The sequence below is a fragment of the Hyaena hyaena genome, unplaced genomic scaffold, assembly GCF_003009895.1.
Source record: "Hyaena hyaena isolate Hyena2069 unplaced genomic scaffold, ASM300989v1 scaffold_35, whole genome shotgun sequence".
NCBI classification, from domain to species: domain Eukaryota; kingdom Metazoa; phylum Chordata; class Mammalia; order Carnivora; family Hyaenidae; genus Hyaena; species Hyaena hyaena.
In genome coordinates, this window is record NW_024080667.1 from 118,980 (window position 1) to 146,977 (window position 27,998).

General features: G+C 50.2%; 1 protein-coding gene across 1 annotated transcript in view; it reads right to left on the reverse strand.

Moving 5' to 3' along the window:
- Window positions 1-238: 238 nt before the first annotated feature.
- Window positions 239-27,998, reverse strand: part of LRRC38 (leucine rich repeat containing 38) — a 35,491-nt gene continuing 7,731 nt past the window's right edge. The window contains exon 2 of the mRNA XM_039228956.1: window positions 239-495. Coding sequence (XP_039084887.1) covers window positions 239-495 — 257 coding nt within the window. The remainder of the gene's footprint in view (window positions 496-27,998) is intronic.

The following is a 27,998-nucleotide window of genomic DNA, read 5'->3' on the forward strand; positions in this document are numbered from 1 at the left end:
GGTGTGCGCCCAGGTGCGTGGCCAGGTGCATGGCCAGGTACGTGGCCAGGTGCACAGTCAGGTGCATGGCCAGGTGCGTGGCCAGGTGCACAGCCAGGTGCATGGCCAGGTTCACAGCTGGGGGCAGGTCTGGGCACCGCAGGAAGTTGACTGCTTCCCACTTCCCGCCTCCCCTCTTCCCTCTAGGCTCGGAGGGAGCCCCGCCCGGGCTCTGGCAATCCCGGAAGGGAGGGGCGGCTCAGTCTTCCTCATCTTCGTCCTCCTCATCTTCGGCGTCCTTGTTGGGGGCACACCTCTGGAAGCACTGCACCACGGTGGCCAGGAAGAAGCTGGAGATGATGGCAGCGATGGACACCGCCACGCCCGAGAAGATGATGATGAACAGGTCTGTGAGCGACAGGCTGAACCTGCACTCGCTGAAGCTGGCCTCCGACAGCTCGTGCAGGAATACCCTCCTGTTCCCCAGGGGCAGGGAGCACTGGATTTCCTCGAGGCCTGGGAAAGAGGCAGGGGGAGGGGTGAACGAGAGGTCTGCAGGATTGCCTGAAAGTTGGCGGGGTGAGCGCTTGCGAAGTGCAGAGCAGGAGTATTCCCCTGGAACGGAAGGGGCGGGGTGGGGGTGCCCTGCTCTTAAGGTGTGGAACTCTGGGTTTTGAACCACTCAGATGGTGATAGAAGGGGAGATTCAAGGTCAGGGCCTCTGTAGATCTTAATCCAGACCTGGGTGCTACGTGGCCTTGGGGAGCGGTGGGCAGAGGAGGGGCTGGAGCAGTGGGTGGGGGGTGGCATAAGCATTGCCCACCCACACAATACGCTCCAGTGTGCAATGTCACTTCTGGAGCTGGGTGTGTCCTCCAGTCATTGTCCACAGGGCACAAATGGAGGGTAAGCACAGCACTACCCTCGAAGGGTTTTCGCGTGACAGGAGTGGGGAAAACAAGCTACATCTGAAGGAGGCCTTCAAACAGCAGGTACGGAAGCTTCTAGGAAGTTCCCATGTGCTTCAGAACCACCCAAAGATGCAAGTCCCCCAGGGAGTTTGAGAGCTTCTGGGACATTCACTCCAGCCATGCCCAGAGGAGCCCTTGTAACCTCTGTTTTATATATTGAGGGTCCCCTTAAGATTTCACTTGAAGGATGGTTGGCTAATTTAAAAAGAAGCTTCACACCCTCCAGTCCAGAAAAGCATGACATCTGAGCACATGTGAGAAAGGGCTTTAAAACAATAACCATAAACAGGGCGCCTGGGTGGCTCAGTGGGTTAAGCATCCAACTTTGGATTTCAGCTCAAGTCATGATCCCAGCGATCAAGTACCACATCAGGCTCTGTGCTGAGCGTGGAGCCTGCTTAGGATTCTCTCTCTGTCTCCCTCTGCCCATCTCCCTCCCTCGCTTGCATGCTTTCTCTCTCTCTCTCTAAAATAAATACATTTTTTAAAAATCAATAACCATAAATGCTAACTAGAACCTACCATGGGCCAGATGCTGTTCTAAGCACTTCACATACAATAATGTGAATCCTCACTGTGCCATCAGGGGAAGAGGGGGAGGATTGCAGGTGGGTGAATTCTACACCCTCCATTTACTCAGTGAGCCTAAAGGAAAACTTGCCCGACGCATGAAAATCTGAGCACCAATGAGGATGAGTCTCCAGATACTTGTTTATTCATTCAATCCACATTTATTGAGCACTTTATCCTGTGCCAAGGGATAAACAAGGCAAAAAATAAAGGCTCCTATTCTCAGAGAGTATACATTCTAGAAGACAGACACTCAATCATGCATTCAACAAATGTTTACTGAGTATCTACTATATACGAGGCCCTGGGGATACAGCAGTGAACAAGACAAAGTTCTTGTCATAATGCAGCTTAGGTTTAAACAGTTAATGAGTAGATCGAGAAATACATAAATGTTAAGATGACACACTAGGGTGAAATGATGAGAGTCTGGCACAGAGGACCATCTTTAGATGGGTGTTCTGAAGGTACTGTTTTAGTGAAGATCTAAAGAATGAGATGAACTGGTCATGAAAGAATGGTCTAGGCAGAGGAGATAGGAAGTTGGCTAAGGGCTGTGTTTGGGGAACACCATGCAGCCAGGGGCAGCAGAGTGAGCAAAGGGGCATTTAGTATGAGTTGAGGTGGGAGAGGTGGGCATGGCTTGAGATGAAGCCCCCAGCTCATCCTTCAGTCCCCAGGGTCTCCAAATGAGTGTCATGAACAGAAGCCCCAACTCCACCACCAACCTGCACTGAATTGTATCCCCCTGAAATTTATATGTTGAAGACCTAACTAACCTTCAATGTATCTGTAATTAGAGATAATGGGAGATAATTAAGGTTAAATGAGATCAGAAGGATGTGGCTCCAATCTCATTGGACTTGTGTCCTCAGAAGAAGAGAAAGAGACATGCGGTGCCTGGATGGCTCAGTCAGTTAAGCGTCTGACATCAGCTCAGATCATGATTTTGCAGTACATGAGTTCAAGGCCCACATCAGGCTCTCAGAGCCTAGAGTCCACTTCGGATTCTGTGTGTGTCTCTCTCTGCTGCTCTCTTGCTTTTGCTCTGTCTCTTTCTCTTTCTCAAAAATAAATAAACATTAAAAAACATTTAAAAGAAGAAGAGGAAGAAACATGGAGCACCTGGGTGGCTCAGTCAGTTGAGAGCCCAACTCTTGTGGAATTGAGCCCTGAGTCAGGCTCCACACTTAGCTTAACATTCTCTCTCTCTCCCTCTGCCCCTCTCCCATGCTCATGCATGTGCTCTCTCTCTAAAATAAAAAGTTTTTAAATTTTTTTTTAAAAAGAAGAGGAAAAGACAACGCAGATCTCTCTCTCTCTCTCTCTCTCTCTCCCCACATGTGCACAGAGGTAAGGCCATGTAAGGACTCTTACAAGCCAGGAAGAGAGGCTTCACCAGAAACCAACCATGCGGCACCTTGATCTGGGGCTTCCAGCCTCCAGAACCATGAGAAAATACATTTCTGTTATTTAAGCCGCCCAGTCTATGGCATTCTCTTATGGAAGCCCTAGGAGGGGCACCTGGGTGGCTTAGTCGGTTAAGCATCCGACTTTCACTTAGGTCATGATCTCGCAGTTCATGGGTTAGAGCTCCGCGTCGGGCTCTGTGCTGACTGCCAGCTCAGAGCCTGGAGCCTATTTCAGAGTCTGTGACTCCCTCTCTCTCTGACCCTCCCCTGCTCACGCTGTCTCTCTCTCCTAGAAATAAATAAAAATATTAAAAAAAAAAAAAAAGGAAGCCCTAGGAAACTACTACAAACTCTCACTGGGCATGAACAAAAGATAAAGACTTGTGTGAGTAGTCAGCCACCAAAGACTGCTTGTTACCAAGTAAAATCTACACATCCTGACTGATACACAGTATGAACTATGTACAAAGTCGAGTCACTACCATGATTTCACAAACTTCAGCTACAAGAAAATGCTTAATATTAAAATGCATAAAGAGATCAGATTTTCTGTTCTGATCTGGAAGAGGGGAGAAAAATAAAGCAATAGAAACTAGCAGCCACACTGCACTTACTACATGGAAACACTCTTCTAAGTGCTGCATACATACTGACTCTTAATTCTTGCAACAACTTCATGAGGTAGGTAGTGCCATTATGCCTGTTTTATGGATGAAAAACACTGAAGCACCGCGAGATTCCACAGCTCACTTTTAGCAACACAGCTTCCCAGAAATGTGAGGACACCATTTTGACATTAAGCTCAACTATCTGCAAATCTCTTTCAGGAAAACCTTCGACGGTCTCTTTTTCAGTGCCTCCAGATTTCAGAAAGCTGACCCTCAGCCCATCTTCTGAACTATCTGAAAGTCAGAATGAGCTCTTCACACCTCACTAATTAGCTGGTGTCTGGATTGCAAAGAACCGCTTGCTAATTGCACTGTAACCCAGTGACCACCCTTTGGGTCTTTATTTGCGTATCTTTCCTTCTGCAGCTCAGAAACAGAGGCCCCTCCTTTCTTGGGTCTTGGCCCACCTTTCCTGTAGCAAACGGCCAACTCACTGGGGCTGATGTTCTCCTCCCCATGGGAACTGTTGCCTGGCAACCAGACCCACAGCACCTCCTCTCCCTGATTCAGTGCCGACCTTACACACCCAAGGAATTAGCTGGACCAGAGCTCTGCGTCTTTCTCCAGTTATGCTTGACTAGTTTTTTACTTTCTTTTTCTGAAAGGAGCCAAAGTTTTGTTTACTTCTTATGAGCACTTTAATTTTTTTTTTAATGTTTTATTTATTTCTAGGAGAGAGAGAGAGACAGCGTGAGCAGGGGAGGGGCAGAGAGAGGGAGACACAGACTCTGAAACAGGCTCCAGGCTCTGAGCTGGCAGTCAGCACAGAGCCCGACGCGGGGCTCAAACCCACGAACCGCGAGATCATGACCTAAGCGAAAGTCGGACGCTTAACCGACTAAGCCACCCAGGCGCCCCCTTATGAGCATTTTAAATGCATTTGAACAGAATAGGAGAACTTGAAGACAGAGTTATACTGGGGTTCCCTTGTAGACATGGTTTTCGTCAATGGAAAAGTGGCTTCCTCTAAACACTGCCTTCCCCTAGCCAAAGATATTATAAACATAAACAAGGTGGACGTCAATGGACTCCATGAAACACAGGCAGTTTCTAAATCTAAGATAATACAGTAAAACCCTGCATTGCGAGTAACTTGTTCTGCCGGTGTTTCACAAGACAAGCAAACATTTCTAATAAATTTGAACTTAATAAACGAGTGATGTCTTGCAATACGAGTCTCACATGATGCTGAACGTTACATGATCACAACGGAGCCAATGGTTCTTGAAATTCGCTTTGATACACAAGTGGTTTGGATGACAAGCATGTTTCCGGGAAAAATTCTGCTTGCAAATCAAGGCTTTACTGTATTTATAATCTTCAAACCTGTAACAGGTCACTGTTCTCTACAGAGATGTTCCTGTGGTCCCTGTCTTCAATAAGCTGTATCACCTGGGAAACAACCACAGCGGAACAATACAAGCGCACAGCATCTGCCACTTATTTTTTAAAAACTTTTAATGTTTTTTCATTTATTTCTGAGAGAGAGAGAGAGGATCAGCGTGAGCAGGGGAGGGGCAGAGAGAGGGAGACACAGGATCTGAAGCAGGCTCCAAGCTCTGAGCTAGCTGTAAGCACAGAGCCCGATGCAAGGCTTGAACCCACGAACCGTGAGATCATGACTTGAGCTGAAGACGGACACTTAACTGACTGAGCCACCCAGGCGCCCCGCACTTGCCATTTAAACCCCACCTTGGCCAAGACTCCTCGAGTCCACTCTGATTTCTATGATGTTCTTTGTGCCTTGAGATTAAGCCTGGCATTTTTACAAAGTGACGCTTTTAGAAAATGTCACCTCACATTTCTCTGTGGCTGGAAGAAACAGGCTTGTTTGCAGAACGTCGCCCGCAAACCCACCAGGGGTGAGAGACTCTGGAACCCCACTCGATGGAGCTGGCATGGTAAGATACACTGTCTTAATGGGTTTTCGTAGCTCACAAAAGGCTGAGAGAAATAAAAAGAGTCGGACAAAGAGCATTAGCCCAGTAGACAAGGAAAGGGGGCAGGGCTTTGCTGCCAGAGCATTCCAGAGTCTCATTCTAGGCGGGCTGCAGAACTCCGGGGTCAGGGTGACCTGACTCCGGGGTCCCCTCTTCTCCCTGCAGGATCTCACTCTAGACCAGAGTTTCTCACCCTTGACACTATTGATATGTTGCATCAGATCATTGTTATGATGGGGGCGGGGGAGGGCGGGTGCTCTTGGGGGCTCAGACGGTGAGGCATCCGACTGCGGCTCAGGTCATGATCTCCAGCTTCCTAAGTTCGAGACCCGTGTTGGGCTCTGTGTTGACAGCTCGGAGCCTGGAGCCTGGTGCAGATTCTGTGTCTCCCTCTCTCTCTGCCCCTCCCCTGCTCACGCTGTCTCTCTCTCTCTCTCTCTCCTAGAAATAAATAAAACATTAAAAAAAAAAATAATAAACATTAAAATTTTTTTTAAAAATATGTAATTGTCGTGGGAGGGCCATCCTACGTGGTGCAGGATGTTTACGGCATTCCTGCTATCTACCCACTATAGATACCTAGCACCCCACGCACTATGATGGTCACAAATGTCTCCCAACAGTGCCACATGTCCCCTGGTTGGGGGAAGAAAGTTCTGATTGAGAACTCAGGTGGCAGTGCCTGCCAAAGTAAGTTACCTTCTAAGGCAGGGCTACTCTGTTACTGAGCTTAGTTATTAAATGGCTTTCTTTGATTCAGGCATTAAACAAAACAGGTGAAGCTTTATGCTAGAGGTTGTGAAGGACACACACACACACAGAAAAGAAAGAAAGAAAGGAAAGGAGGAGAGAAGGTGGGAGGGAAAGAAGGAAGAAAGAGAAAGACTCAATTGTGGCCTCAAGGACTTTAGGTCTAACAGGAGGGGCCCCAGGACAGGGAGAGTGTGCCCCAGGTGTGGGCACATAGGGGTGGGGGTGGGGAAGAGTTGCTGGGATGTCCCTACTTGATGTGGAATGTTCTTCAGCTGTCGGAGTTAAGGACAGCAAATAAAAGCCAATGCAGATATAGCACCTTGTATGTGCTGGACGCCACAATTCAGGCTTTACACACGTCAGCTTGGTTAATCCTCCTGCCAACCCAATGAGCAGCCTGCTATAATTATCCTCATTTTACAGATGATCAGACTGAGGCACAGAGACATCAAGTGACTTGCCCAAGGCGACACAGCCAGGGAACGACAGAGCTGAGACTGACCCCCGCCAGTCTGGCTTGCCTCCACACTCTGACACCCCCACTCTCCCAGGGCTGCACGGCCCCACCCAGCAACTCAGAACAAGTTCTCTTTGGGCAGGGTGTCTTTTAAAGAGGCTCTAGGGGCGCCTGGGTGGCTCAGTCGGTTAAGCACCCGACTTCGGCTCAGGTCATGATCACACGGTTGTGGGTTTGAGCCCCACATAGGGCTCTGTGCTGACGGCTAGCTCAGAGCCTGGAGCCTGTTTCAGATTCTGTATCTCCCTCTCTTTCTGACCGTCCCTTGTTCACGCTGTCTCTCTCTCTCAGAAATAAAAAAAATAATAAATAAATAAAGAGACTCTATGGAACTCTTCAGAAACCCTCCTGTTCCCACGCCCTGACCTAGACATACTGGGGAAGTCAGACGTGGAGGGACACTTTCCTGTGAGCCTTATTAGAACAGACCCCTGGCTCATGGTCATGAGCATGTAATAAGGGGATATCTGGAAAGCTCTTAGCCTGACCACCATCTGTGCTTGACAAAACTGTGTTAGTTTTGTTCAGATTTTCAAGGTTTCAAATTGTGCCCACACCTGACTCCAGATATGTGAGGAGGGTGCCTGCATTAGTCAGGATACTCCAGAGAGATAGTTAATAGGGCGTGTGTGTGTGTGTGTGTGTAAAGGGATTTATTATAAGGAAATAGCTCACATGATTTTGGAAAGTGATAAATTCCCAAATCCAAAGCCAGGAAGCTGGAGAGGAGGGGAGGGTCAGTGGTTTTGTTCTAATCACCTGATTAGATGAGGCCCACCCATATTGGGGAGGGCCCTCTGCTGTACCCACTCTACTGGTTCAAATGTTCGTTCAAATGCTCCTGGGCACACCCAGTAATGTGTGCCCAAATATCTAGACCATCAACATCAACCACCACAGTGCTCTCTGTGCTTTTCCTCAGCAGCATGAGAGACGTTTTTCTCATCTTATTCGTCTGAGGTGGAAATTAAAATGAAACTGTCTTCTGTCCCCTACTTGCTCGGAATACCTGCTGGGATGCAGAAAGAGCTCGGGCTTTAGCTGTGAGGAAAATGGATGATCTGCGCATCCAGAAACATCCTCCAAATACAGAGAGGGTGGTGGCTTCTCCTCCTTCGTCTTCCCTTCAACCTTCTCCTCCTCCTCCTCCACTCTCTGTTTCTGGGACTTTCCATCCCCAAACTCTGTGCCCACTAAACAATAACTCTCCCCTCCCCCTTCCCCAGGCCTTGGTAACCACTGTCCTACTCTCTGTCTCTATGAGCTCACCTACTCATATAAATGAAATCATACAGTATTTGTGGTGTGACTGGCTTGTTTCACCAAACATAAGGTTTTTAAGGTCCCTCCACGTGGTAGCATGTATCAGAATTTCCTTATGTTTTAAGCGGAATGATCTTCCATCGCATGGATACGCCACATTTGTTTCTCCTTCTATCTGTTGAAGGACACTGGGTAGTTTCCACCTTGTGGCTACTATAAATACTCCTGCTGTGAACATCAGCATATAAATATCTCTTGAAGTCTTTGCTTCCCCTTCTCTGGGATATACACCCAGAAGTGGAATGGCTCGATCATATGGTGATTCTACTTAACCTTTTGACGAACCGCCATGCTGCATTCCACAGTGGCGGCACCATGTGATGTTCTCACCAGTGGTGCACAAAAGTTCCCATTTCTCCACGTCCTTGCCCACACTTGTTATGTGACATTAAAATAATAATAATAATGGCCATCCTAATGGGTGCAAAGTAGTATCTCATTTTCTGTGGGTGTGATTTTGATCTGCATTCCTCTAATGACTAGCGACTTAAGCATCTTTTCAGGTATTTATCGGCTTGCTCCTTCTTAAATGAAGGCCATCGTGTCCTAAAGAGACTCCATGTGATATTTCATCAGGGATTATTAGCAGCCACAGGGCAAAGGGCTTGTCCCAAGGGAGTCAACACTGGGTAGAGGGTAGGGCTGGGAGAGCCCAGAGGAGACACACCAGGCAGATTTCTGGAAAGAGAGAATATGCGTAATCTCCCCCATTCAGTATAATTCACCCACAAGCTCCTGAGCCCTCACCCATGCCCTAAACCGGGAGGATAGGTATGCCCGTGTGGGGGTATCGTGTGTTGGGCACCAACTGTGTTCTGGTGCCCAGGACACACACCATGTATCACTGACTTCCCCTGCGAGGTAAGCAGCAATATGCTCAGCTCATAGGCGAGGAAATGGGCCTCAGAAGTCGTCAGCAATTCGCATACCAGTAAATGATGAAGCAGAATTCGAGCTACACTCTGTTTTACTCCGATGCCCATGTTTCTTCCGTCTGCCTATGCTGTCCGTAGTACTGAAGAAAGTGACTTCCCGGGCCCCAGGACATTAATAATCCAAGAAGGGAGCCAGCACTAAAATTTATGAAGCCACTGGAAAGTCAAATAATATACAGCTGGAGAATCTATAGGGCTTCACAAATTCAGAGAATGAAGAGACAAGGTGTCTAGAAGGTCTAGTATGTTCTCATCAATATTTATGGAACGAATGAATACCTTTGAGTTTGAGGGATTATTAGAGCAGAATGAGAAAGGCCTTGCCGACAAGAGGCATGAGTGGAATCTGAAAGCATGGGTGTTAGATGGACCTTCAGTACTAGGACAGCGCCCCCTAGATATGGTCTCTTCCCAAAGGACTATCTGGCGGATGTCCCATGGGCTGTATGTGGAGTCACCAGACAGCTATTTCCAGGAATTGAGAATTTGGATTAAGAGATTAAAAATGGCAGGTGCCTGGGGGGCTCAGTCAGGTAAGCATCTGACTTTGGCTCAGGTCATGATCTCACGGTTCGTGGGTTCGAGCCCCGCATCGAGCTCTGTGCTGACAGCTCAGAGCCTGGAGCCTGTTTCAGATCCTGTGTCTCCCTCTCTCTCTGCCCTTCCCCTGCTCACGCTGTCTCTCTCTGTCTCTCACAAATAAATAAAAACATTTTTTAAAAATTAAAAAAAGAGAGATTAAAAATGGCAGCCATGAGGGGCGCCTGGGTGGCTCAGTCAGTTAAGCGTCTGACGCTGGCTCAGGTCATGATCTCGCAGTTCGTGAGATCTCAAAGTCTGCAAATTCGAGCCCCACATCGGGCTCTGTGCTGACAGCTCAGAGCCTGGAGCTGCTTCGGATTCTGTGTCTCAATCTCTCTCTCCCCCTCCCCCACTCACGCTCTGTCTCTCTCAAAAATAGACCTTAAAAAATATTTTTTTTTAAATGGTAACCATTGGCCAACTCAGGCTGCATTTTTTTTTTCTTGTCGATAGCGATAGTGGTGGTCTTTTAAGAATCTAAAAAAACCCCAACATTTAAATCTGAAGACAAAGTGGCATGGTCACAAGGACACAACTATCAGGCTACCGTAATGAGACAGGACATATGCCGTGAGCCTCTTCACTCACACGTCGCCCGTCACTGGTGGGCCCCGTACAAACCTCTGAGTGCTCCTGGGGCAGTGGGCTTCTGCCTGTCCCATGTCCTAGGGGCGGCCCTGGAGTGAAAAGCATGGCCAGAGGTTGAGGCAGAGATCTTGTGGCCCTGAGGGAGACCTCTTGAGAGCTCCAGGCGAGAGCTGTGGTCCTCAGGCTTTTGGATTTTACATGCTGATAAAAAGGAAAACTAATAAGAAACGGAGAGACTGCAGCTTATAATTCTGCCCCGTGAGGACATGAAACACAGATACCATCATCATCATCGCCACTATCATCACCATTTTATCAGAGAAACCTCTGTACATCATTAAAGTCAAGCGGGATAAAATGAAATAGCAGTAAATTCGTTGAGCCTTGAGAACAACTCACCACAATGCCCTCATTGTTCTCATTTTGTGAAGGGCCCGTGGGTGCCTGGACGAACAGCCACAGGTCCAGGGCCACCTTTGGGAAGTACCGTCCATGCACCACGGTCCAGGGCCATATTCCACACTCTCCATTTCTCCTGGGCAAGGGCTGGGCGATCGCTTCCTTATTCTTCAGGAGCAGAGGTCCGCAAACTACAGCCCCAGGGCCACACCTGCCTTCTGCCCCTCCCATATGTGTTTGTGAATAAAGTCATATTGGAACACAGCCAGGCCCCCTGGTTTACACATCATCTAAGGCAGCTTTGCGCTACAGCGGCAAATCGGAGGACTTACAAGAGACTATATGCCTCACGAGGCCTTAAATATTTACCATCTGGCCCTTTTAGAGGAGGTTTGCCAGCTCCTGTTCAAAACTCAATGCAGGAGGGGTGCCTGGGTGGCTCAGTCGGTTGAGAGCCTGACTTCGGCTCAGGTCATAATCTCGTGGTTCATGGGTTCGAGCCCTGCGTCGGGCTCTGTGCTAACAGCTAGAGCTGGAGCTGGAAACTGTTTCAGACTCTGTGTCTCCCTCTCTCTCTGACTCTCCCTTGCTCACGCTGTCTTCTATCTCTCTCTCAAAAATAAATAAAACATTAAAAAAAACAACCCTCAATGCAGGAAACACCTCCTCTGGGAAGCCTGCCCTGAATGCTATCTGTGTTCCCCCTTCTGTCAGGCCTCTCCTTCCTGCCCCCCACCCATATCTCCTCCACAGGGTAGGCGGGCTGTGCTTACCACGTCTGTACCCACAGCTCCCAGCTTCGAGCTGGCACACAATATATGAATGTCCCCAAAACCAAGAAAATCCAGAACAGATCAGAAATGTCTAGGTGGGAAGGACCCTAGTGTATGATACCCAGCCTGGGTCCCAAAGGCAGGCTGCAGGGCTATAAACAAGGTCCCGTCTGTCAAGAAGCCAATGAGGAACCACTCACTCATTTGTGAGAAGGCCACAGAGCTATCAATCAAACATGCCCTTTGTTTGGTGGACAGAATCTTTGAAAGCTGGGCTCTGGAAACATAAACATAACAGGTTCTTGGTGGTGAAAATGTTGGGAGCTACCAAGTTTTATGATTTCTTGACCTTCTTCAAAGACATGCATCCAAGATGTGAATTCTTTCTACTTATTACAGATAGTAACAGTATCACAGATACGACTTCTGCAAGAACACTAGCAACAGCTGATGGGCCCTTCCGGCCCTGAGTCTAGAACTGCAGGAAAGACATGGGATCCAGAGGAAGGAGACTATAGATAATCAGTTTCACTACTGCATGAGCCTCGGAGCTGCCCTGATGTTTCTGCCCCAAACCACCCTTTAGCTGCCCCAATGAGTCTTTTACAGAAAAACTTACAACCCATTATTTTTTTGCTCAGCATATTTCCCTCCCAGGCCTCTTCATCTGTCTTAAAGTGAAAGCCATGATCCTTACTAAGATGCCCCCAAACTTCTCACTGCAACTTGCCTGCCATTCCTCATACACCCCAAGCACAGGTCGACCTCAGGGCCTTTGCACCCACTCCCTGTGTCTGGCCACTCCTTTACTTTCTTTGTGCCTCTGCTCAGATGTCACTTTATCAGAGGTGTTCTCCTACCCCACCCTCACCATGATCATTTCCCATCCCCCCCCCCACCTGGCTTTAGTTTTCTTTATAGCACTCAGCACCACGTGACATATTACGTATGTATGTATGTACGTACGTATGTGTTTATTTTCTGCTTCCCTGCCCCTCTCCACTCCAATGTCAGCTCCATGAGGTCAGGCTTTGGGTTTTGTTCCCTGCTGGATTCCCAGTAACTGGAACTTTCAAAACATATTTTCGGATGAGTATATCAATAAAGATAGGATGGGAGAATGTGGCTCAGTTGTGCAGCCGTGAAGAGCTTCCAAATTCATCTCTCCTAACAGACAGGCCATCTCACTTAACGTCTGACTGTGCTGGACAAGCACAGACCCCTCCCCTGCAGGACAAAAGTCCTTCTCCCCAAGTTCAGCAGCGGGTAACTCTCCACTCCCTGTGACGAAAGAGAAGCTGTGTTACTCCTGGGCTTCTCCCTCTCAAGGGCTGGAAATTCTCAGTGCTCTTTGGGAACAGAGAGCATGGGAACAAAGAGCCCCCACAAATAGTGGGGGCATATCAAATAACCCCCTTGAGGAACCCCAATGCCTAGTGCTCTTCTAAGCACTCTGCATTGTTTATGCTGCTTTAATCCACAAAACAAACTCTGGGGCAAGTACCGTGATGGCTCTGGTTCGCAGGTAAGGAGACTGAACAGTTGTGTTACCTGCTTATGGTCCAGCTACGAAATGGGAGAGCCAAGATTTGGCATCAGGCCGTCTGACTCTGCAGCCTGTGCGGGTAGCCATTACCCTCCCCTGTTGCCTTCAAAATGCTTGCACTAAGTTATTGCAGGGGATGCAAAGCCCCAGTGGGTCATATAATTACACCAAGGCTGCACAGTAAATTCCTCAATTTGGAATCCATGCTACCTCCAGGGGTAACCCCAGCCCAGGGTTCTCAGTGGAAAGAACATACAAAGTCAAGCTCAAGGGTACGGGTGCAGTATTCATCTCCTAGGGCTGCCCTGACTTAACCACAAACTGAGTGGCTTTTTTTTTTTTTAAGTTTATCCATTCATTCTGAGAGAGAGAGAGAGAGATCGAGAGAGAGAAAGAGGTGAGGAGGGGCAGAGAGAGACAATCCCAAGCAGGCTCTGAGCTGTCAGCGCAGAGCCCGATGCGGGGCTTGAACTCACGAACCGGGAGATCATAACCTGAGCTGAAGCCAAGAATGCATGCTTAACTGGCTGAGTCGCCCAGCGGCCCCCAAATTGGGTGTCTTCAAACAAGTTTATTCCCTCACAGCTCTGGAGGCCCGAGTCTGTAAATGAAGCACCAGCAAGGCCAGCTCCCTCCGAAGGGGAGAATATGCACTGGCCTCCTCCGCTTCTGCTGGCTCCAGAAGGTCCCCGGTTTATGGTGGCATTGCCCTGCCCCCTGCCTCTGTCTGTCAAATCTCCCTCTTATAAAAATACACCTGTTGTGGGGACGCCTGGGTGGCTCAGTCACTTAAGCGCCTGACTTCGGCTCAGGTCACGATCTCACAGTTCATAGGTTTGAGCCCCGTGTCAGGCTCTGTGCTGACAGCTGGGAGTCTGGATTCTGCTCTGGTTGTGTCTCCCTCTCTCCCTGCCCCTCCCCTGCTCGCGCACACATGTTCTCTCTCTCTCTCTCTCTCTTTCACTCTCTCAAAAAATGAATAGACATTAAAAATTTCGAAAAAACAACACCTGTCATTGGATTTTAGGGCCCATCCTAAATCCAGGATGACGTCATCTTGGAACCCTTAATCACGTTGCTTGAGACTCTTTTTATCAAATAAGGTCCGATTCACAGGTTTCAGGCTTTAGGACTCGAACACAGCTTTTGGGGGACACAACTCAACACACTCCAGGTGTCTTATAAGTGGAGCAGTCCTCTGCTGCCCTCGGCTTCTCATCCTCCGTGTCTTCTTATTTGGAGGCAGCTCCCAGGTTTCATTCTGGGCAATCACCTCTCACCCCCCTGGATCCTTCTTAAAATGCATTCTTTTCTGATCTTGCTTTCTGGGCTTCCCTTCCGTTGTAGGACTTCCCCGAAACCCCCGCAGTGAGTCCTTCTCTTGCGTATGTTAGCCAGAGGTTGGCTTCTGCTGCTCACACTCAAGAGACTCAACAAGTGGATCGCACAGAGTTCGAGGGTGAGCTAAACGCCCGAGCTGTCAGCCTCTGTTTCCTAGGTCTGAGCAGCTGGCCCATAAAAGCACGTGCTCGGTGGCCGCTGGGTCCTGAAGGGGTGGGGATGGCTCAGTGCAGCTCTCGTCCCCTCCTGGGGACACAACATAGTGGATGAGCCCCCCTGATGGGAGGTCAGGCTCCGACCTCTGTCTTGCTAAGGGAGTTCTGTCCCATCCACATCCACCTTCTGCCGAAACAAACTGGGGTCCAGCTCGTTCTGGCCGAGGCCAGAACAGGCCCACCACTCCTTCCCTTTAGAAACATCTCTTCCTTCTCCATGGGGTGCACCCCGTGGGATATGCCTCCTTCCTCGTGTGGGGCAGCTCAGCACCCCACCCGCAGCCGCTCTGTCCCCTTGACTGATGACTTCTCCCAGCAGCTGACACCGGGGCTGGAGAGGGTGAGGAGCTGCCACACTCCCAAAATAGATGGTGACACAGCGGATGGTAGATTGAGATTAATCTCTCGCCCCTTGGCAACAAACAGGCCTGCGGCCAGAGGATCTCTTGAGGTCCTTCCCCTGATCCGGCCTCCGGGGAACTGTCTAATCCAGATCAGCGATAGGCTCTCCTAAGCACTTTTCGTCTTTAAAAATATTTTTTTTGTTTCCCCAAACTCCACACACAAAGCCAGTGTGTACACTGAGAGAAGAGAAATAAACAAAGAGAAGGAAGATAAAAGGACCCATAAACACGTGTGTAACACACTGGCTTATACCTGTCTAGATTTTTTTCTGTGTGTATGTGTACATAAATCGTCCAAGTAGGAATCTACTCGGCCACTCTGTTGGACAACCATACTGAGAACATCTTTCCATTCGACCCATATAATTACCAAACATCAAAAATAATGGTTGCAGGCGCTCTGTTGTGTGGATGAGCCATGATTTACTTGCACAATCCCAGGGCCCTTCTAGAGTGTCTTCTTACTAGAAGCACTCTGCTATGGGCCTCCGTGTTCACATTCTTAATTATCTCCCCGCGATACATTCCCACAGGTTGAAGGCGGTCCACAAGACTTGTGCCAGTGATGGATCTTGTCACTTTTCATCTTGGCCAATCTCATAAGCCATCAAAGAGCACAGTTGTTGATTTAATTTATACTTCTCTGGTTACTAGTAGAGTGAGGTGTATCATGTGCTCATTGACCACTTGGAGTGGCTCTTCTGTGGACTGCCTGCCCATGACCTGTACTAAAAGTTTCACAAGTCTCATCAAGGGTGAGAAGGCCCTGGTGTCAAGGGGGGTTGGGGAGATGGTGCAGGTAACTGTCTCCACCCGACCCACGGCCAGAACCACGACTCCCAGGGAAGGGGCTTCCACTCCCACCTCCTGGAGGAAGGACCAGCCCCCGGGCATCCGTCCCACTGGCCTTGGCTAGCCCTCCTCCTTCTATACTCTTCTCTCCTGCTCTCTGGAGTAAGAGGGTTCAGTCTGGGCTGGTGAAATGCTGCCAGGCCCTGCCTGCCAGCCTTCTGGAACTCCAAACCCAAAGGACCGGGAGACAGAAGCACCCTTGTGTTCTTTCACATGCTCAGCCAGACGTCCGGCCAGGGCTTCCTGATTTCACAGCAGCATAGAGGGTTAGATCCAGAGGCATATGTGAGTCCATCCCCAGCCCACGTCTCCCCTTTATTATACAGATGAGAGGCCCAGTGAAGTCAGACACCCTGTCTAAGGTCACATGGAAGTTAGATGGAGCCCAGGTTTCCTGACTCTTAGTTTTGTGCTCTTTCGAAGCATCCGGCTCTTAGTTTACTCTGGGCATCTGAAGCTGTGGGTAACCATGGCCACTGCTGCAGCCTCCTGGTGTTGCAGGGGAAGACTTCTCGGGGAGGCCTCCCTGCATGGACTGTAAGGGGGCAGGGCACTGGGAACCACCAGCTCTAATTTCCCGTAGTGCTGGCCTTTGTTCCCCACCATAACTTTCATTAAATATGGGTTGCTGCATCAGGGGAAATTCCCAACTGTCCTCCCTGTCTCAGCCACAGACACTTTGTCTGATTAAGTCATCAGCTCATTTCTACCGGGGGAAGATGCACGGGCAACGTCGGGTCAAGGGCTCCATTTGGCTCCATGGAGCATGCTCTGTAGAGTGGGCAGCAGAATGCAGTCGGTCCTGTGCCAGGGTTGTGACTCGCGTCTGCTGTCCTACACTCCAGCCTGACTTGCAGCCCCGGACCTCAGGACACCCACATCAGTCACTGCACAAGCATAGATCGACAGACTCACAGCACGGTCTTCCCAGCCTGTCCTCCTCCTGGTGAGAAATGAGCAGAGATGATCACTGAGGGCTGAAAATCTTATTCTCTGGGGAGGCAGGCACGCATTTCCACTGCCAGCACCAGCACCACCATCCCTGCCATCATCCGGACCATCACCGCCATTACTACTTCTAGTGCCTGTCCCTGTCCGCCATCTCCACTATGATGTCTCCCACCCACCCCATGTCCACCGTGTCCACCATGAAGCCACCGCCACCATTGCTATCACTACCATCACTGCCACCTCAGTCGAAAACACTGTTTACTCGCCCTAGGGATACTCACCTGTGTCTAGTTATTATTGATGATCGAGTTAAAGAGAACATTCCGGCAGGTTCCTCTGTATGGGGAAGTCTAAGACTGGTCCCCTGAGTCTAGTACCTCCAATACTCATGGTGATCAATGTTCCATGTTGCCATGGTGTATTCAGCGACACCTACTGTGGCTCTCTCCCTGGACCTGTCCTTTGGAGCTCTTATTGCCCCCAAGGAAATCTCTAATAGTGGGCCCACTGGCCAGGTGGATGCAGTGATGTGTTGAGTGTGTTGGGGATAATGAGGGGCGTGCACGGGAAGTGGGCCCCCTCCAGTTACACTATTGAGATGACATTTGACAAAGTAATATTTATTGCAACTCTTCCTATTTACCAGGAACTATGATGAATCCACCATTAGCAACTCACTTAATTCTCTTCCTCAACAGCCCTTTGGACCAGTGCTTCTCAACTGGGGGTGATTTTGATCCTCAGCAGGCATTTGGTGATGTCTGCGGATGTCACCACCTTCCATCACCAGAACTCATTTCATCCCGCAAAACTGAAACCTTGCCCCCATTAAACACTAATTCCCCATTCCCCCCACACCAGTCCCCATTTCTGTTTCTGTCTCTATGAATTTGATTCCTGCACGGTGCCTCAGATAAGTGGAAGTTAGAGTAATTTTGTTCTTTTGTGACTGGCTTGTTTCACTTGGTTAATGTCCTGAGGGTTCATCCTTGTCCTAACAGGTGTCAGAATGTCCTTCCTTTTAAGGCTGACTGATGTCCCATTGTAAGGATAGACCGAATTTTGCTTATCTATTCATCTATCAGTGGACACTTGCGTTGCTACTGTTTTTTGGCTGTTGTGAATAATACCACTATGAACTTGAGCAGACAAATGTGAGATATTTTTTAGATGCAGAGACCAGGGCTCAGAGAAGCTGTATGTGACGGTCTGTTTTTAATTTTTTTTAATGTTTTATTTATTTCTAGGAGAGAGAGAGAGAGACAGCGTGAGCAGGGGAGGGTCAGAGAGAGAGGGAGTCACAGACTCTGATACAGGCTCCAGGCTCTGAGCTGGCAGTCAGCACAGAGCCCGATGCGGGGCTCGAATCCACGAACCGCGAGATCATGACCTAAGCGAAAGTCGGACGCTTAACCGACTAAGCCACCCAGGCGCCCCTGTGAAGGTCTGGATTTAAAGGCAGGCCTGGCTGTCACCAAAGCCGATTCTCTCTCCATGACACCATGGCGCCCTCAGGACTGTGTGGGCTCACGTACACAGCGGCCGTTTCTGGACTTCCCTGGGCCGCTCTCTGGAGGACAGTTTCACCCCAGTTGTAATACTGGCCTTCATGTCTCCCCGTCTCTGCTCAGTAGTGCCACCTTCCCTCTCCCATCTAGGCCCCGTCCACCCTGCCCTCTCAGCACATGAGACCTGCCTCTCTCTGGAGCTCCCTGGTGCTGCGTATGACGGTCACTCCAGCACAGCTGCCCGTGACCGCTGGTGTTGATGCCTCAACCGTCTGTGAAGTCAACACAGCAATTCTGATTTTCCTGGGAAGTCAGGAATCAGGTCGGGTTTTTTGTTATATTTATGAATCTGCTGGGAGCTAGGGGCCAAGGGTCGACCTGGGGTCCCCGAAACAGACATGTCCCCTTGCGGTTGTCAGTAGATCCTAGCACGACAACTGCTGTCGCCGGGGCCAGGGTTGCGCCATGTTTGGAAGTGACTTCGGGGTCAGGGGTTGGCAGGGGCCAGGGTGGGGGTGGGAGGCTGTCATTAGAAACCACCCATGCAGGCAGAGGGGCCCTTCCGTTTATGACCCTCCTCTTTCACAGGTGGGGAAACAGACCCAGGGAGGTGCAGTTCATTCCCTGCAGTGGACAGAATCATGCCCCCAAGACGTCCACACCCTAGTCCCTGGGTCTGTGACTGTACCTCAGACGGCAAAAGGGACTTTGAAGACGTGTGATTAAGGGTCTTGAGAAGGGAGATAATCCTGAGTATCCAGGTGAGCCCAATGTATTCAGCAGATTCCGTATAAGACGGAGGCAGGGGCGCCTGGGTGGCTCAGCCGGTTAAGCATCTGACTTCGGCTCAGGTCATGATCTAACAGTTGTGAGTTCCATCCCTGCATCGGGCTCTGTGCTGACAGCTCGGAGCCTGGAGCCTGCTTCAGATTCTGTGTCTCCCTCTCTCTCTGCCCCTCCCTGCTCACTCTCTGTCTTTCAAAATAAAGACATAAAAAAAAAAAAAAATAGACGGAGGCAGGAGGGCCGTCCTCCGGGAGGAGATGTGGCAGAGGTCACAGCGATGTGGACCACGAGCCAAGGAGTGCGGGGACAGCCCGTTAAAGCTGGGAAAGGCCAAAGGAGCACAGCCATCTCGATTTCAGCCTGTATGACCCATTGTGTTTTTTTAATGTTTATTTACTTATTTTGAGAGCGGGGTGGAAGTAGGAGAAGGGCGGGGAGAGAGGGAGACAGAGAATCCCAAGCAGGCCCCACACCGTCAGCGCAGAGCCCAACATGGGGCTTGAACTCCCAAACCGTGGGATCATGACCCGAGCCAAAACCACGAGTCACGGACGCATGACCGACGGAGCCCCCAGGTGCCCCTGTGAGACCTGTTTTGGGCTTCAGACCTACAGGACTGTGAGATTATAGATCTGTGTTATCCTAAGACACAAATGTTGTGGTAATCCGTTACAGGAAGCAAACACAGAATGAACGCAGCCCCCAAGGTCATACAACGAGTCAGTGGCAGAGCCCTGCCGGGGAGCCGACCATCACTCTGAGCACCTGCAGCAGCAACACGTACTGGTGGCTCAGTACGAGCCTCTGGAATTGGGTCCCTGGGGAGGTGACACAGGTGTTCATTTACAGCTGATAATAATAACAGCTGGTGTTTATGATGGGCTTTCAGTGTATCGGGCACTGTGCTAAGCCTGTTACAAGGGTTATCTCTGGCCTTCATGAGAGTTATGAGTATTATTGTCCATATTTTATACATGAGAAAACTGAAGCACAGAGAGGTTAAGTGATCTGCCCAGGCTCACACAGCTAGTAAATACAAGAGCGGGGTTCAAATGGTGGGGGACTCTAAATGCAAAGCCTGAGTTCTCAGCTACTGTGACACATCCCTGTCTGGTGTGTAATGAGCCACATGAGAGAATAGCATCAGCCTGGAATCAGGTGGGGGGGGATGGGGGAGGGAACTTGACCTTGGTCTGCTATTCACTAGTTTGCTGTGTGGCTTTGGTCAAGTCACTCGATCTCTCTGAGCCATGGTTTCCTAACAGAAAATAAAGAAGGATAGACTACATAACTCTATAATCTAAGCTTGTTGAGTTTTCTGGAATGTTCCCTCCAAGAGAGCAAAGCTTTTGTCGGGGTCACGGTCGTGTCCTTCACACTTGGAGCTGAATTTGGTTTCACAGATATTTAGTCTGCTCTGGTTTCTGCTAAGACATTCAGGTCATCTTTGGATTCAGGCCAGGTTCTGAATCTGGAAAGCTCCCTAAGTTGGGTTCTGAGCTCAAAGCAGAGGCTCTGGACCCAAGGGGATGGGCTTGTAGCTCAGATACCCTGGTTTCTGACATGGGATTTGAGAAGCTGCACAGCGACTACTGACAAAGATCCTGGGGCATCCACTCTGGCCGGTGTCCTGGGCCAAGTGACATTAACCCGTCTGTGCCTTGGCTTTCTCACCTGTGAAATGGGCTGATGTTGGCTGGAAACATTCTCTCTGGAGGACACTAAGAGACTTGGAGCTATGCCATCCACTGCAGTAGCCACTGGCCACATGTTGAGGAGTCAATACATGGCCAGTCTGCATGGAAAAGTACTGTTGGCGTAAAAGACACCCCACGTTTCGAAGGCTTCGTGTGAAAAAACAATGGACAAATAACTCCATGAATGATTTTTCTATTGATTCCAAGTTGAAACAAATAACATTCTGGATATGCTGGGTTAAATAAAATATTAAAATTAATTTTACTAGGGGCACCTGGGTGGCTTAGTCGGTTAAGCGTCCGACTTTCGCTTAGGTCATGATCTCGCGGTTCGTGGGTTCGAGCCCCGCGTCGGGCTCTGTGCTGACTGCCAGCTCAGAGCCTGGAGCCTGTTTCAGAGTCTGTGACTCCCTCTCTCTCTGACCCTCCCCCTGCTCATGCTGTCTCTCTCTCTCTCTCTCCTAGAAATAAATAAAACATTGAAAAAAAATTAATTTCACTGGCTCATTTGTGGCTCACTCTGTCTTTCCACTGGGGGGCGCTACGCTAGGGGGCTTCACTCAGTGCCTGGGACTCAGACACTCAGAAAGTAAGCAGGGCAGCCTGCTGGAGGCAGGGGGCAGGGACACCCCTCCCCCCCCCCCCGTGAAATAAACAACACCCTGTTTTGCACCTTTAGGGCTTATTTCCCCAACATGCAAACGGAGTGAAGCAATTTGCTTCGATGTCATAAAATCGGACCACTGGACACCATTTTGGAGGCTATTCAACCGCAGCTCCTAGGGGTTTGCTGGCCATCCTTGGCGATCTTTGGCCTGTGGACCTTGACCTCTTTCTTCATCATTATATGCCTTCTCCCTTTCAGCCTGTGTCCAAATTTCCCCTTTTCATAAGGGCATTGTTCATGTCCATCCTGCTTTAGGGCCCACCCTAATGACCTTATCCTGACTAATGACATCTGCAATGATCCTTGGATTAGTCACGTTTTTGACATCTGAGGGCCTTGCCACCTGGGCATTGACACCCCACCCAGGATTAGCCAATTCCTAGAGGCAGTAAGTCAACCACCAGCTTGAAAGTGTACCTTTGATATGCAAACTGCCTGCTCCACACCCCCACCCGCCTTCTTCTGTCAGACTCCTGTGGTCTGGAACATTGTCTCCTGCCCTGGATGACACCAGGGCAGGGACCAGACGACACCATCCCTTTAGCACCCAGCCTGCCCCAATTCTTCAAACTAGCCAACCGCAAACCTGCCCAGCCCGTCCACCCTGCCCTTCCTCCTACAAACACCACACTAAAGATTCTTGCCTGCACCTTCGCGTCACCAACCCCCCCCATCCCCCCCGACCATGCCTGGTGCCTCCTAGGGTGTCCTGCACGGCATTCACACTTCCTGTTTCTAGAGATCTGTGAGTGTTAGCATCCTCCTTCGCAATGGTCATTTCTGGGTCTGCAGGTCTTACTGGGCTGAATTAAAACAAATCCCAGTTACATTTAAAACAGCCCTATCTTGAGACTCCTGGGTGGCTCAGTTAGTTAAGCGTCTGACTTTGGCTCAGGCCATGGCTTATGGTCTATGGGTTCAAGTGCTGCTTGGGCTCTGTGCTGACAGTTTGGAGCCTGGGGCCTGCTTCACATTCTGTGTCTCCCTCTCTCTCTGCCCCTTCCCTGCTCACACTCTGTCTCTGTCTCTGTTTCTGTCTCTGTCTCTCTCTCTCTCAAAAATGAATAAACATTGGGGCACCTGGGTGGCTCAGTTAGTTAAGCATCTGACTTCAGCTCAGGTCATGATCTCACAGTTTGTGGGTTCAAACCCCACGTCAGGCTCTGTGCTGACAGCTCGGAGCCTGGAGCTTGCTTCAGATTCTGTGTCTCCTTTTCTCTCTACCCCTCCCCTGCTCTCACTCCGTCTCTGTCTCTCTCAAAAATAAATAAACATTAAAAAAATTTTTTAAATAAATAAATAAACATTAAAAATAAAAAAATAAAAATAAATAAAATGACCGTATCTCCAAATAAGGTCATAATCTGAGTTACTGAGGGTCAGGACTTGCACATCTGATTTTGGGGAGACATAATTTGGCCCCTAGCATTCCTTTCCCATCATTCTTTGCTGAAAAATCTGTAAGAGCTCCTCAGGTCAGGGTCCCCGCAGGAGAGCATGGCCCACCCAAACTGGGTTATTTGAAGGGAGTCCGACAAAGGGGCTATTTACAAAGGTGTGGACTGGCCCCTGGAAGTCAGCAGGGGGCAGTGCGGTAGCCAGGGCTCTGCCAGCCAGACGGGGCGGCCTTGCCTGCAAGGATAAGGGGATAACCTGGAGAAGCAGGAAAACAGAGCCGCGGTGGCGCAGGTGTGTGTGCCTGTCTGTCTGTCGCGTGCTGAACGAGGTAAGGTGGGGGAGGGAAACATAATATTTACCCATCGTGCAAAAACTCTATGCCATTCTGGAAAAGGCCAGACTGTAGAGACAGTAAAAAAAAATTAGTGTTTCCCAGACAGGGATCCTGGAGGGAGGGGAGAGGAATAAATAAATGTGGAACACAGGATGTTTCTAGGACATCATGATACCATGATGGTGGATACATGACATTATCCATTTGTTCAAACCCATAGGATGCACGTCTCAGAATGAACCCTAGTGTAAACAGTGGACTTTAGTTAATAATAATACAATAGCATCGTTGGTTCCTCTATTGTGACAAATGGACCAGACAAAGGCAAGGTGTCAGTAAGAGGGGAACTCTCTGTATCGTCTGCTTAATTTTCCATAAACCTAAAAGGGCTCCAAAAATAGTCTATTAATTATTTTTTTAAATAAAACAAAATGACTCTTTCACCCAGAGAAAATCACCAGTGGCATTTGGCTGCCTGCTTTTCCCAATCATTTTTCCATGGGACTCGGGTCTTTCTCCTGGGCTCCCCCGGGGGCTCCCTGCAAGCTTCCCCAGCTTCTCGCCCCTGCACTGGCTGGGCAGTCCTTCTCACCACCTCCTCCCTCTGCTCCTGTCCCCACCAATGAACATTAAAGCTGAGATTTTTCCATCATCCAGCAGTTTCTGTGACCCGGAATGTCCACTCTCTCCCGCCTCCCATCCAGAGGGTACAGAGCGTTGGCGGCCCGTCACTGTGGTTCTGTCTAGGGGACTGAAGACCTAGAAACCACTGTCTTGTAATTTACTGGGTTGACAATGGCCCTTCTCTTTTGCAAGTGCTCCCCGGTTTTCTTCTAAAGCTCTTTTATGTCAGTATTTCCCTGATCACCGGAGGGTGGGTGGGTGGTGGGGGACAGACAAAGAAACCAAAGCCCAGAAAAGCTAGCGACCTGCCCAAGTCAAGGGGGTGGCTGTGGAGGCAGGATGTGCTGACTTCGGCTTTAAGCTCCCAGCCCCTCAGTGTGACTGTGGGCAACTTGCAGTTCTGATGCAGATAACCATTTATGGTAGTTATGTTTAAAAACAGATATTGTCTCATTGGCGTCTTGTGAAAAAGCAAGGCTATCCTAATAACTTTGGGGAGGTCTTTTCTCTTTTTTTATTTTTATTTATTTATTTTTTTTTTAAATAGTTTATTGTCAAGTTGATTTCCATATAACACCCAATGCTCATCCCCACAAGTGCCCTCTTCCATGCCCATCACCTCCTCTCCCCCCACACCCATCAGTCCTCAGTTCTCGGCATTCAAGAGTCTCCCATGGTTTGCCTCCCTCCCTCTCTCCACTATTTTTCCCCTTCTTCTCCCCCATGGTCCTCCATTAAGTTCCTCCTAATCCTCCTTTACGTGTTATTTTTGGGAGAAAGAGCACGAGAAGAGGAGTGGGGGTAGAGAGAAAGAGAAACAGAGAATCCCAAGCAGGCTTTGCACTGTCGGCATGGAGCCCAGTGCAGGGCTTGAACTCACAAACTGTGAGATCATGACCTGAGCCAAAATTAAGAGTCAGACACTTAACAGACTGAGCCACCCAGGCAACCCTAACTTTGGGGGATCTTTTTTTTAATTTTTAAAAGTATTTTTATCTATTTTGAGAGAGAGACAGAGCGAGTGGGAGAGGGGCAGAGAAAGAGAGAGAGAGACACAGAATCTGAAGCAGGCTCCAGGCTCTGAGCCGTCTGCATAGAGCCTGACTCAGGGCTTAAACTCATGAGCCGTGAGATCATGACCTGATCGGGAGTCGACACTCAGCTGACTGGGCCACCCAGGCACCCCTGGGGGCCTTTTTTTTGATATGAAGATGGAGAAGAGGGGGACATATTCTTGTACCTCTTTGTTTAAAATATAACTGCTGGAGGGTAGGGCCTGTGGCAAGGGAACTGACGCCAGAGATTCTTGCTATGAGCCAGGGCCTCTCCAGACCTTTCATCCTACGGCCTGGAGGAGGCTGGCTCAGGAGGGGACAGAAGAACCAGCCACATCAGAGCAAGAAGGAGTCCTCACTGCCATCTAGCCCAGTAGGGGGAACACAGCCGCCAGCATGTTTCGGGAGGTCCAGCAAGTGCTCTAAATTATTTTTCATGTGCATGTGCTCTCTGGTTCTGCTTCTTTTTTTTTTTTTTTAATGTTTTATTTATTTCTAGAGGAGAGAGGAGACAGCGTGAGCAGAGGAGGGCCAGAGAGAGAGGGAGTCACAGACTCTGAAACAGGCTCCAGGCTCTGAGTTGGCAGTCAGCACAGAGCCCGACGTGGGGCTTGAACCCACGAACCGCGAGATCATGACCTAAGCGAAAGTCGGACGCTTAACCGACTGAGCCACCCAGGCGCCCCTCTCTGGTTCTGCCTCTATCCCACCAGCTCCAATGACTCCCATCTGTTGCCCTAAGGGGTCTCTGAGGTGATCTAGGGCAATTCAGAGTGAGACAGAAGATGGGACTCACAGGTCCCACTGACAGCTACGGATGCAGCCAGGATCCAGATTCTAATTCCTGCCTCTTTGATTTGGGTTCATCTCTAAGAATCTTCCTTTAATCCCGAGGGGCCTGATGCTCCCTCAAGGTTTTGACCTCTGTCCTTGACATTTATCCCACAAGCAGCCCGGAGGATGGGGGCGATGGGGCATCAGGGGCTCCTTGAGCAGCAGCCTCTGAAGGGGCGGGGCCAGGCTGAGAGCCAGCGGGAGGATGTGCTGTATAAACACAGTGCCCGTCTGCATGGACCATCAGACACTTGGATCGGACCAGCAATGCCAAAACCCAGTGGGATTTCTACGTAAGGCTGTGTGCATATCTGCTCTGTGTATCAGCCTTTCTATGATTTGCATAAAGAGAAAAAAATAGCTCCTATGTGTGGTGGTAAAGGAAATTGCATTTTGAGCTATTTCATATAATGTCACTTGAGGTCAAAAGGCAGATGCCATCCCCTGTATTTGATCGAGGGGACACTGGGACCCAGGGATGTCAAGGGATTTATCTGCCATCAGACAGTTAACTGGAAGCACAGCCACGGCCATGGATGCCTTGCGGTGGCCTGCCCAGCCCCCCACACCCTGGCAGTACAATGTCACTGCAGTCATCCCCACAGCTGACTGGACCGAGAGGGACAGCTCCCAACTGGAGCCAGACATGGCCTCCTCCAGGGACCTGAAAGTTGGGACCAAGGGAGCACAGTGTCTCCTGGCCCCGCTGGTGCCGTCACAGATCAGTCCGCCTGTGCCACGTGGGTGACAAAGGAGAGCAAGCCCGTCAGCACATGGAGAAGAGACTAAGGAAGCGTGGGAGGCAGAGGTGAGAGCGGGAGAGAGGCCATGTGCTCCCTGTGGCCTCCCAGGTCTCAGCCGTTGGGTCCCTGGGGCCCAACAGTCGGGACCTAGGCTTCCCCGTGACACCCCACATCCTTACTAGAAGCCCTTCTGTTTACTTATACCAGATGGAATTGGCTTCCGGTTCAGCTGGGTTCACTGAGATCAATGGCCTCCGTGACCCAAACTCTGTCCACCAGCCTTTCACCCTGCACCTTGCAGAGCAGAGATTAGTAGTGCACTAGTCACTCACGCCAAGACTCCCAGATGGCTGCCCCTTCATCCTGCCAGCGGGGCCCCAGCAGAGAGGCAGGCCCCCTCCCTCCTTCACAGCGGAGAGCCCGAGGCTCAGGGGGCGATGGGGTCTGGCCAGGATCCCCCAGATCTGGGACAGGAACCCACAGAAACTTCCCTCGAGGCCTCTGCCTTTGCTGAAAGATGTTCTGGACATCCTTTGCTGACCACAGTTGGAGAGGGCTATTTGCTGATGACACAAGCCAACGATCTCTGTGACAGAGGCCTTGGGCGCGTGCATTCATCTGCTCACAAGTGTCCCCTGCCCCACAGAGCCCCTTCGATGCTGGACATGGCCCCGGGTGCAGGGGACACAGCAGCGAGCATGCTGGTGGCTGGGAGCTTGTGTTTCTACAGGGACACGAGACATCTTGTGGACAAGGTAGCATGGACCTCGTGAGTGCTACGACACAAACTCAACGGAGATGAGACTACCTCGGCAGCAGGGTGGACAGGGAAGGTCCGGGAAGTGGTGCATCTGACTGGGGACCCGATGGTGAGGGAGATGCCGCCATTTGAGAAGGAAATGATGTCCTAGAGGGAGAGAAGCAGTAAGTTCAGGGGTCCTGGTTGGACAGTGGAGCTTGGCGTGTCCCAGGAACAGCCAGGTGGGGGGGAGGTTGGTGTGGCTGTGGTGGGGTGGGCAGGGACAGGGGGGCATAGGGGGAGGTGTTGTGGGACACGGAGGGAGCTGGCTTCTTCTAAGTGCAGTGGAAGTCATCTTCCAATCATGCCATGTAGGGTACCAGCCTCTGGGGATTCAAGGAGGAAAAAGACATATCTTGTGTCCTCCAAACAGGCCAGACCTGTGACCGAACAGCGTCAGGCAGTGGTGACAGAGACAGTACGGGATCCAAGGAGGTCACACAGGAAAGGCTCCCGACCCCAGCCGGAGGCTGGGAGGCTAAATAGGAACCAGAAAGGTAAAGAAGTAAAGGTGGGGATGGGAGGGAGCGGGGGACGGCAGGATCTGGGACCTGTGCCGGCTGGGACAGAGCCCTGAGGGCACGAGCCCGGGACAGCCCCCCCCCCGGGCCGCAGGCATGCACCCTGTGGTGGGCCCGTAGCGCCCACGTTCAGGACAGACGTGGTATCCTGCAAACTGCATCCGATCCGGGTCCTCATGACCAGCCGCGTTCGTCCGAGGGGGTCCTGCTGTGCTGTCACTGGCACAGCCGGCCCAAAGGTGACACGGCCTGCCAGGCCCTTCCTTCCAAACCACACCCAATGCCACGAGATTCTGGGACAGCGGAAGCTGGA